At 37.5% G+C, this 12,139-nt stretch overlaps 1 protein-coding gene across 2 annotated transcripts in view; it reads left to right on the top strand.

Moving 5' to 3' along the window:
* Positions 1-11,522, top strand: part of BBOX1 (gamma-butyrobetaine hydroxylase 1) — a 39,494-nt gene extending 27,972 nt beyond the window's left edge. For both annotated transcript variants that reach the window (XM_032224504.1, XM_032224495.1), the window contains exons 6-9: positions 4,217-4,322; positions 7,127-7,323; positions 8,395-8,561; positions 9,362-11,522. In XM_032224504.1, coding sequence (XP_032080395.1) covers positions 4,217-4,322; positions 7,127-7,323; positions 8,395-8,561; positions 9,362-9,528 — 637 coding nt within the window. In that variant the 3' untranslated portion in view covers positions 9,529-11,522. The remainder of the gene's footprint in view (positions 1-4,216; positions 4,323-7,126; positions 7,324-8,394; positions 8,562-9,361) is intronic.
* The last annotated feature ends 617 nt before the right edge of the window (positions 11,523-12,139 follow it).

Here is a 12,139-nt window from a genome sequence, read left to right as displayed (position 1 = left end):
TCATGTGTTGCTATTGAGAAGAAGCGTCTATTGCAATTCTATTGCTTTTAAAAATGTCTTGTGAACACTGAAGGTGAAATCGTCGCATTCTACCTTTGGTGTGATTTTGTATCTGTGTGCATGAGTCACGATGCAGGCAATCATGTTCTCATTCTTTCCCTTGATTGGACTTTCAGGGGAATCATTCCAAAAAGGATGATTGCGGGAGACACACTTGATGTATATGACTACAGTAGTACCCGTTACACAGCAATGCTTTGAGATTATAGCATTTCAGATGTGAAAAGTTTCATACTTACTTTATCTGAAATTTCAGAAATTTTGCTTTGTGAAGAAGAAGATGGCTAGTTTTAAGGGGGGGGCAAGACACAAGCACTTATCAATATGTACAAAATCTTTTGTGTATCTAGTTGAGCACAATATTTTGTTGTATTCAAAACTAATTTCTTCAGTATATGAGGATGGTTTTTAATGATCATAATCCTTTTTACATCTAAACATTAATTACAAAGCCAGAAAGATTCTAGTTGTTAATGTATTTCTTTAAATAAGGATGGATTATGAATTTAATAGATTTTTAAATAATCTTTTTAGAAGGAATGTATTTATCTTTGAAACAAATGTAAACAATTATGCCATGTTTAGTTTATAGCTGTGTCATCTGACAACATTCATATCTAAAAGAGAGGCAAATACTATGGAAATTTAAAAAGCATTTCAATAAGACAAATGTAAAATATTTTCAAGTAATAAAATAATAGATGACCCCATAAATGAAAGGGTCAGAAATTAATCAATGCAAACATATTTGCATTATAATTACTATGAATGTCATTGATCATTGTAGCCTACTAAATCAAAATCCATCCTTAATTTAGACTTCGATCAGTAAATTGACCGGGCTTACCATGTTGTACAAACTGATTTATGGCTTAACACGGCATGTAAAAACCAGTGAATTGTCCTAATTCAATAAAGAATTATTACAGAATTATGGAATAATGTACAGTATGAACTTTCTATATCTGTAAGCCATTGCTAGAGAAGGTCCTGGCAGGGCAAAGAGATTGCTTAAGCAAATTACCTCTTCCGGAGGTGATTTTCTTTGCAGTGGAGCACTTCCCTAAAGAGACCTATTTCCAAGTTAGCAAGCTTGGGAAATGATTTTTTTTATTATCATTTATTACCATTGTATTTACAAACGGTTGCTAAATAATCCCTAAACTAGGAGTGGATGTACTTCAAATTCATATTGTCAGCCTCTCTCAAAGTATACAACCGTTCTTTTGCCAACCCAGAGCCAGTTTGTTCTGGCCATGTTTTACCATCCTCACTTATATATAGGATTCACATGAAGACAATGGGGTATTGTGGGATTCCTAGCACCTTCCACAGCATAATGTGGCTGACACAATCAAGGACCTTTCTTATAATCAGCAACACATATACTGTTGAATATTGAATATGCAAATACCAGCTGCGACCTGATTGGCTGGTCATTTTGACAGTTGGTCTGAGTGCTAGTATAAATACCCTGACCGTTTAGGGAAAGTTCGAATCGCTGTCATCTCACAATAAACATCTTACTCTCTGATTCCATGGCTCCTGCGTCTTTCCCTCACACAAACACAAGTTACAATACTGGCGACGAGGGTGGGATTGAATGCGATTCCCGCAGAGCCTAAGACAGAAGCGAGGGAACAACATCAGCCAACATGAACGCAGGAAAAAAAAAATTCTGTTCTTTACTCCATTGAGGGCCTGTCAGAGCCGCCGCCTTGGCCAGCAAGCGTCAGCAGCAGTAACCACCGCCGTGGGCCTCCGGTTTTAGCCAACCTGAGTAAGCAATTAGGCGCGGCCTCCATCCGTCCGAGGGACGGGCTTTCTACGCTTAACCTCGACTGGAGCCACCGCCGCTACTCAGGGACGAGCTATGGACCGCGACGGCTAAACCGCGCATGGGGCCGCTGCCTGCCTGCCGCCAGCTGTTCCTACGGCACTCTCAGCATTACATGGCTGTCAAGAGGCCCAAGGAACCAACCGACGCGTTCAACCAACCGCCTCGTTCCAACCGCCGCGTTCAACGAACTGCCTCGTTCTCCAAGCTGCCACCTAGCACGCACCGGCTACGCTCTCTCAGCCTGTCTAAATTTGAAGGGGCTCAGCCTGCATAAATTTGAAGAGCCGAAGCTTTCATCAGTAACCGAAGTTTCCACCAGTAACCACTTTTAGTGCATCTGAAGTCTGCCCTCTGGTAGCAGCCGCTCGACCGATCCCCGCTAACAACCGCACAGCCTCTCCAACACTAGCACACTCACTACATACACCAGACTGTCCTACTCCTCTGGCCACTCCTCGTTACACTATCAGACCTGAGTTATTCTCTGGATTCGGCCGCCTTGACTTTAAAGCTGCTCGCACGCCTCTACACCATGAGCACGCCCTACACCTGTGCAATCCACTTGCCTCCGTTTTGCCTCCGTCTACAGCTCCGCCGCTAGCCTCTTCAAAAGCCTAGTTCCGCGCCGCTTATTCAAAAGAGCACTCGAGGAGCCCAGGACGACTGAAGCTCTTTCTACGCGGCCACCGCTTGCCTCTCGACCCAGCGAGAGCCGTCCGAGACTCTAAAAACCAACAAGAGCCTTCCTAAAACTAAAAAAAAAAACCAACGACAAACCAACGAGAGCCTTCCCCGCCGCAAAGACCCCAAAGGACCTGCTTTCTATCCTGGTTCCAAATTTTCGCTACGAAGGACTCACCAGCATCTTGCAACAGCGAGGCCGAGCATGCGCAGAACTGGGGGGAAGGAGAGAGTCTGAGTTTGAATATGCAAATAGTCTTTAGAACTGGGGGGAAGGAGTGCTGAATATTGAATATGCAAATACCAGCTGCGACCTGATTGGCTGGTCATTTTGACAGTTGGTCTGAGTGCTAGTATAAATACCCTGACCGTTCAGGGAAAGTTCGAATCGCTGTCATCTCACAATAAACATCTTACTCTCTGATTCCATGGCTCCTGCGTCTTTCCCTCACACAAATATATATACAACATATACTAACATATTTTTGGGGTCCTCCTTGACTTTGCAATTATATAGCATGCATCAGCTGTAATATCTCTTGTTCTAACCCTTTTCTAAACAATTAACTGGCAATGCTTTGTATCACTAATGACTCTATTTGTTTTTCTTTTCTGAACACTGAAGGAGATGCCAACCTCCAATTGGCATGCTAAAGGATGCCAATGGACAGATAATAACCCTTTCTACGTAGAGCTATAATCTGTATTGGATGATCCTAAGCATTATTTTGCTAGCATGTGACATTAAGTAGTTTGCACACTCTGTTACATCACATTACTATATTCCGATATGTAGATTGACATCTTCCAATCTATACCACTCTACAAATTTATTTGGCATATCCTCATAAAATATTTATTGATTTTTGATTTTAATTTTTTGGATGCTTGTTATATTTTTGTGGCCTGTAGCCTTCTGATATGGTAATGACTGGATGTAATGACTGACTTGGTCTTCTAGTATTAGAATTTCTTGTAAAGAGAAAGTATTTTCTAAAGTATGCTGGATATTGGGAAATGTACTGTACAAGTATTTCAGTGTATTTCTTTCATCTTTTTGGATTTTCTTGGAATTGGTTATTATTTGTACATTGGCATTTTTTAGCATGCCAATTCGAGGTTGGAATCTCTTTCAGTGTTCAGTAAAGAAAAACAAATAGACTGTTATAGTCATTAGCAATGTAAAGCATTGCCAGTTAATTGTTTACATGGATGAATACAAATAAGAGCTCATGGGATATTATTTTTCAGGAAAGGGAATTTCAGATCTGAACATTCCTTTCCAGATGTGTTATTAGTTGCTTTTCCCCCAAAGGAAAGAGTAGTTTTGCAGGAAGGAGGAGGAAGAAAAAGAATGAGGAAGAATAAGAAGAGGAGGAGGATTATTCAAAGCCTATCTTTCTCTGTCACCTGTGATTGCGATAATTATTCTCCCCATCTCAAACAATGATTAGCTGCATTTTAAAAAGTTTAATAAATGCTATTAATAAAATGATAAAACAGTGAGATATTGATAATTTATTGTGGATATTAATTTTGGGATTATTCGGTTTTTGGAACTGCAAAATTTGCATCTAGATTTTTACAGGCAAATTATTATACTTTTGTTTTTTTCATTTCTTGTTCATTATAAAGGCCTACTTGGCAAGTGCAAGACAAATTGGATGCCAACAACGTGGCGTACACAACTGAGAAGCTAAGTTTTCATACCGATTACCCTGTTCTACAATTTCCACCAGGGGTAAGAGAAACATAAAAAACAAAGCAGTAGTAAAGTGGATGCCAATCAGAGGGGGGTTTCTGCCGGTTCTCCTTGGATTGGGCGAACATGTAGTGGCAGTGGCGGGAGACTCTGCCCACCCACCCGGATGCTTCTGCCCTTGCACAGAAATGTCATGTGAGCACGCGCGCAAATACGAGCGGACCGGTAGTGAAATAAGTTGCAACCCACCTCTGGTGCCAATAGCATAGTAATAGAAATGTTTTGATTAGCCATGCATTATGTTGTATGAGAGCCAGTTTGATATAATGGTTAAAGGCACCAGAGCAGAAGCTGGGAGCCCATGAGTATTATTCAGGGAAGACCAGCATTAAAAAAAGTGTTTTCAAACAAAGTTTAAAACACACCAACTTTGCCATCTATAGCAGAACTTCCCATAGGACCCAGTTTACAACTATGTCATGAACATAGAGCCTCTCCTGAAGATCCAGAATGTTTACATAAATAATGGTATTATTCGAGTTAATCGGATTCCAAATTGTTTAGAGATTTGTGAATTAACACTAACATCTTGAAGCTGGCTCATTAACACAGTAGAACTCAGACATGCTTAATCATCTTCCTAGTGTTTTCTGAACTAATTGCAGCACTGAACTATTCCCAAGTTCACAAAGCATATCATAATAATCCAATTTTGAGACACTTATTGCAGGAAATCTAATTGTCAAGCTCTCCAAGTCCAAAAACAGAGAACTGATTTATGAAATGCAGATAGTAATAGGTGACTGTGCCTCTGATGAAGAGGACAGATTCAGGCTGCTTTAACAGAGGGATAGAATCAAGAAAACGTGAAGTGTAAAATACCATGATGCTGTGGTAATACTACACTTGGAATACTGTATCCAGCTTTGGTTGCCACTATGTAAAAAAAGATGTTGAGACCCAAAAAAGAGTGCAGCGAAAAGCACCAAAGATGATTAGGGGACTGAAAGATATAAAGGACAGTTACTGGAATTGGATATATCTAGTTTAATGAAAAGAAGGATTAGGGGTGACATGATAACAGTGGTTACCACAAAGAAGAGGAAGTCAGCCTATTCTCCAAAGCACCTGAAGGCAGGACAAGAAGCAATGGATGGAAACTAATCGAGAAGAGAACCAACCTAGAACTAAGGAGAAATTTCTGACAGTTAGAATAATTAATTTGTAGAACAACTTGCCTCCAGAAGTTGTGACTGCTCCAACACTGGAAGTTTTAAGAAGAGATTGGACAACCATTTGTCTGAAATGGTATAGGATTTCCCACCTGAGCAGGGAGTTGGAATAGAAGACAGTTCCAGATCCCTTTCAACTCTGTTATTCTATAAATTCTGAAAAGTACAACCTATTGGCAGAGCGTCACGCAGGCACCGTGCACATAAGCCCCGATCAGCTCAAATACATGTAAGGAGGGCCGGTGGGCCCTCTGGAGCATCGTACCAGAACAGTACCTGGTGCTCTCAGCAGGCACTGGTACGCCCGTACCAGGGCATACCGGTCGTATCCCACCACTGTTCTGCTGGTTTATAAAATGTATTATATGTTACTCCTGATATAAGCAACCTTGTAATCATTTAGTCATTTTACAACAGCTGCAATATTTTGCAGTTCACCATAGTTATAGGGCTGATAAGATCAAAGCATCAGGAGAGCACTATACTGTATTGTTTGAGGTTAGTATTTCTCAAATCCATTTTAATCAGCTCGGGTGTAGTCACAGATGCACACAGTTTGTAATATTGTGTTATCTATTGTGTTATTTATGTCACGTACTATGAAGTTTTAGCTGACAAACCTGTCCATGTGTTATATAAAAGTGAAAAACGGTAGGGCACTGTAACATTGCATTAAGAAGATTCTAAAGCAATGCAAAGTTAACATCATTTAACTCTCCTAATGGAAAACAGTGAAATATGAAAAGGGTTCCACCTACCATATTCAGCAGTCAGAACCCTTATTCAGTATAAACATTCTATTTAAATTTATAAGAGGCTCCAAATGGTGCAAATTGGCCTTTGTGAATATCAATTCTGGTGAGGTTTACAGAGTTATTTTCTGCATAATCACTTTAAATCAACCATGTACTAAATTACGTTCAGCTCAAACTGCATCTGTTGTTGTAATAACTATGTAGTGTATTGCAAAGAAATGCTTAAAATTTCTCAGATGGAATCATGGGAGAAAACCTTGGTGTTTCAGTGAAGAAAATGTATACATAATTCTGTTCAGTATTTTAATAACCTTCTGAACTTCTAATGCTGCCCATATTTCTGCCATTCTTGCTGTATCCGCAAAGATGGGGAAATTAATGTGGTCTTTGTGTTGTTGTAGGAAATTTTTACTCAAGGTCTTCAAACAATCTATGGTATCATACTTTTGATGAATTAAGCAGATTGTGTGCTATTAAATAGATGCCTTTTTTCAGATTTGGGAGTTACCTTGAAAATTCATTTAGAGGTTGTACAAGTACATATGGTATGGCAATCAAGGGGAAGTTTTGAAATGGGGGGAAAAAAAGAAAATTTATATTCTAATTTATGCCAAGAATCACACCAAGATATTACTTTCAAATGCTTGTAAGAATTTTTAAAAACATAGCTTTAAACAAAAGGTTTTGCAAGTAATCTTTACAGTTTCTATGTTTCTAGGTTTGGGGTTTTTAAAGAATTAAACCATCTCATGTTATATAGTAAGGAGACTTCCTTATAAAGGAAGTCTGTTATAAAATATAAATGTAGAGCATAATGTTGGACTAATAATAATAACCTGTTATTAATTTGTTCCAGATTCAGTTTCTGCATTGTATAAAACAAACTTCTACTGGAGGGGAGAGTGAAGTTGTGGATGGATTTCATGTAGCCAATAAGTTGAAGGAGCAAAATCCTTGTGCCTTCAAAATCTTGACCTCTACATTTGTAGATTTCACAGACACTGGAGTTGATTACTGTGATTTTGCCATGCAAGCCAAACAAAGAATTATAGAGTAGGTAACATTGAATTATACGGTATATTTTTATCTGATGCTGCCTTATTCCTGAACTGTAAGCCAAAGTATCTTTTTGCTTTATTTATTTAGCACATTTATATGGCCATCTATCTCTCTGGTTTTATTGAACAAAATAAAAAGTGTTAAGGCTATGCCTGCCATCTTGTGGACAGGAATATATATCAGCTTTTTTAAAATGTGTGTACTGTTCTTATTATCATATTGAGAGAGAGACAGAGAGATAGAGAGAGAGACAGATAGATATAGCCACATCCATATAATATATACATATGTACTTATGTAAGTATGTATATGTATATATATATATTATATATAATTATATGATACAATAATACATTACAATACATTGTTATATTATCAGGGGTATGAAACCCATTAGCACTGGCCACGCTCACCCCGGTTTTAGCGAAGGGGAAAAGTCGCGATACGTCACGTGACGACAACGTGATGCCATGAGTTTGACACCCCGTATTATATTATTGCATTTTTGAAATTTATCTGCATGTAATTTTGGTTTTTTGTTAATACAGCCCTCAGCAAAGCATTAAGTACTACTGGGTGGAGGAAGCTTTATAATGGGCAAATGGTTGGTTTAATTTCTCCTACATTCATTTTATAGGATCTTTTTTTTTTACAGTTAAGACACTCTTCTTATTAAAAGAGGTGATAGAAATCCAATGCTACACTAAGCAGATAGTTGAATAAACTATGATGAAGCCTCAAAATTTAAAAACAAAAGACTTGTCTCTGACAGTTTTGCTTTCATATTTAACTTTTCCCTAATCTCAAATTCATAAGGAAATTTTGGGAAATTTATTTGCTTTAATAAAACAAACCAGTCAGATTCTCAGTTATTTGCCATTTAGCAGTTAATTTATTGTAAGTTTCATAGTTTATTCATTATAAGATTTATAACCCTAACCCATTTAAAATACCAGTGAATAAAGTATCACTGGTATTGATTCTTATACCAATGATTTTTCTGGTATACGTAAAACTGTTGAAAAATTTGAGGATAACCTGAATTGTTCTCTCATTTCTCCACAGTGTAGATGAAAAGGGCCAAGTGATTCGTATCAATTTTAACAATGCAACCAGAGATACAATATTTGACATACCTGCTGAAAAAGTAAAGCCATTTTATGCTGCTCTCAAGGACTATGTTGTTCTCCTAAATAGCACGGATTATAAATATTCATACAAAATGAAGCCAGGTAGGTCTGGATGAAATGGTAATCAGTTGGTTTTTTTCCAGCTGATTTAAAAGTCTCTTTCAGTAGAAATAGGAAGAAATATACAAAAACTTCTTTAGTTTTTGAGAGTACTTAAATGCTGTAGGCCAGTGGTCCCCAATCTTTTGGGCACCAAGGACTGGTCCTGTGGAGAGAGATTTTTCCATAGAGCAGAGGGGGTGCTTTTTCATATGCTGGCTATATCCCATATATGTGTGGCCCGGTTTTGGTCCAAGGACTGGGGTGGCAGTCCACAGACCAGGGTTTGGGGACGCCCGCTAACTAGAGTATAGAAGTTAGAAAAAAAAATCTCAGAAAAAAACAGCAACAAATTACTTTTGAAAAAAAATGCCAAGAAAACTGCATACCAGTGCAATCATCAGATTTTAAGATGTGTTTAGAGCAGTGGTAGTTAACCTGGTCCCTACCGCCCACTAGTGGACGTTCCAGCTTTCATGGTGGGCGGTAGGGGTTTGCTGTAACTCTGCTTTATAAATTTTATGAAGTAAAGTTACTTCCCTACTTTATAAATCACCATTACTGTGGAACTGGTGGGCGGTTAGAAAATTTTACTACTAACAGAGATACAAAAGTGGGCAGTAGGTATAAAAAGGTTGACTACCCCTGGTTTAGAGAATTACTGGATTCAGTAATTCCAATTGTTGCATCAGTAAGTTCCAATTGTTGCATCAGTAAGCCTTTCTGCTCCATCATATCCATAATTAGTATAGACATATTTACCACAGATTTTATTTTAAAATAATTATTTGTCTTCTTTCTAGGTGACATAGTGGTATTTGATAATTGGCGTTTACTTCATGGTCGGCAGAGTTATCAGGCAGGAGCAGAAATATCCCGTCATCTTGAAGGAGCCTACGCAGACTGGGATGTAGTAATGTCAAGACTCCGAAACTTACAAAAGAATGTTCTGGGGCAACAATACGTTTGAAGCTTGCCCTAAAGAGAACTCTTGGGATTAGATTTTTTTCCATAACGGAAAGTGAACATGATATATTCCCAGTTTATTCAGGGCATTCCTGAATAAGCTAGGTGTTGTCTATTGTGTTGAATATGTAGATGATCTCTTAAACAAAGAATAACATGGGTTCTTACAGGTAGTCCTCAATGTATGTCTGATTGGTTAGTAACCGTTCAGAGTTATGACACACAGAAAAAAAGGACTGTTAACCTGGCTCCCCCCCCCCAATGTGAATATATTTTGGGTGCTCAGCAACCTGCCTACATTTGCAGCCATTTAACGCATTCTGCAGTCATTTGATCACAATTTACAATATTTTTTTGCCAGGAAGTGATGCTTATCTCCAATTTGCAGCAAAAATCATTCTTTGCAGACAATTGGTTCACTTAACAACCTTGGCATTTGCTTAACAACTGTGATGGATCCACTTAACAATCATGGTGATATGCTTAATGACCATTGTATAAAATGTAAAAATGAATTGGTGATGTGATGACCTGCTTAACAACTGGCATGACTTTTGACCATAATTCTGTTCTTAATTGCAATCATAAATTGAGGACTATTTGTACTGTGAGAAAACATAGTTTGCCCTTTCTTGCTAATTAGAGTCTGAGCAACTTCCAAGTTTTCCAAAGAATGTTGAAGAATAAACTAACAAAAACCAAGAATAGCATGTAATGTTGAAAACCTTTAACAAAGTCTTGTCCATTTTGGAGGCAGATGCATTGAGGATAGGAAAGAAATCAGAGGTGGAATGGAAAGTTCTCTTTATGAAGTGAGAAGTTCATTGCTATTAATCCTCTGAAATCAGGTTATTTTCTTTTCACAGCCTTAAAAGTTAATAGTCTGTCTCACGGACATTTTTGTGGAGTATAAACTGACTCATAGGCACAAACCAAAACAATAATTAACAAAAACAAGAATTTTTGTTTCAGTTTTCAAAGTCACAGTATGTTGTTCTTATATTTGTAATGCCTTATGAACACCAACATGGGACGCAGTAGCTCAGTAGTTAGGATCGTTAAAGATCGGCAGTTCGAGCCCCGAGTGCTGTGAGACAGAGTGAGCTCCCATCACTAGTCTCAGCTCCTCCCAACCTAGCAGGTTGAAAGCATGCATATGCAAGTAGATGAATAAGTGCATATAAGCATGCAGGAAAGTAGCAGTGTTCCATGTTTCACTGAACACTCTGTGCTGAGGCGTGATGTCATGCTAGCCACATGATCAATTGTCTCTGAACAATGCTGACTCTTTGGCTTAAGAAAGGGAGATGAAAATTAAAATTGGTCACAACTACAGAGTAATATGTAGACCCATGGGGACACCTTACCTCTTTTTTTTTTCTTATGTAGACCAACACATTTTATTTTGCAAATGAAAAGTTAAAACTCATGTGAAACAAGCTAGGAAAATTTTAAGCATCATGAAATTTTACTAAATTAATACATTCATACAAAAATATGTGTCATGAAAATTATAATGAAATAAGTGTATGCTTTTTACAGCTCCTAAAATTTTATATCATAGAATGGCAACAAATTCTTGGAAGAATCAAACCACTATGCACAACATACTGAGCTTAGCACAATGTATGAATTATTTTAATTCTGGTTCTTTCTAATGATATCATGCAAAATGAAATAGTGTCCTGACTATTTTTCAAAAGTGACTTAAAAGAACTAAGATGAATTTCTTTTGCACAAGAGTAGATCTTACATAATAGTAAAGAATCTCCCGTGCATACTGTTGCTGTGATTAATTTTTATGGTGCTTTTTTTTCCCTCTTGACTTGCAGCAAAGAAGTTGCAAGTTGGAGTGTCTTAACTTTTTATTGAACTGTCATTTATTCTCCCAAATTCAGTTACATTTATTGTTTTGACCATTGGTTGTAACAAATAAGATGAAACCTGCACAAAATATTAATAAAAAGATTAAAATGTGCAAAAATCAGTAAAAAAAAACATCAAAGCAAATATAATATTAGCCTTAGGAACTTTTGATAAAATATTGTCTCTGTTTAGCAACAGCTCATGCAAGTTTACTAATTTCTGTAGCACATTCTTCTCATCTAAATTCATTAGGTATTCAATTTTATATGTATCAGGCCCAAATTATTTTCTTACCAAGAAGGGATCCTGATGTTTTCCCGGTGCTGAAGGAGAAATAAAGCAATACAATAAATAATGGATAAAATCTTTTGTAATCTCTTTGGAGCAAGGGCAGAAGCACATATTATATGGGATATTGAGAAATCAGCCCTCTCTAACTGCGTCTACCTCCAAATAATGTTAACATTAATTTTTGGTTTTATGACCTGCATATCAAGGGGCAATTTTATATTGTGATAAATTTAAACAAATTTAAAAACATTTGATACCCTGTTTTCAAATAATAGATTATTTTTTGCATAATTTGAATTTTGGAAAAAAAATTCAGAGTAAAAGCAAAGGTAAGCATTTGTTGTTAGTTGCAAAGTCATGGCCGACCCATCATGACCCCATGAATAATGTCCTTCCTGTCCTCCAGCATCTTCTGGAGTCCATTTAAGCTCACAATGGCTGCTTCAGTGACTCCAGCC

The sequence above is a fragment of the Thamnophis elegans genome, chromosome 1 (assembly GCF_009769535.1).
Source record: "Thamnophis elegans isolate rThaEle1 chromosome 1, rThaEle1.pri, whole genome shotgun sequence".
Taxonomy (NCBI): Eukaryota; Metazoa; Chordata; class Lepidosauria; order Squamata; family Colubridae; genus Thamnophis; species Thamnophis elegans.
Note: the sequence above shows the minus strand (reverse complement) of the source record. Positions and strands in the feature narration are given on the sequence as shown.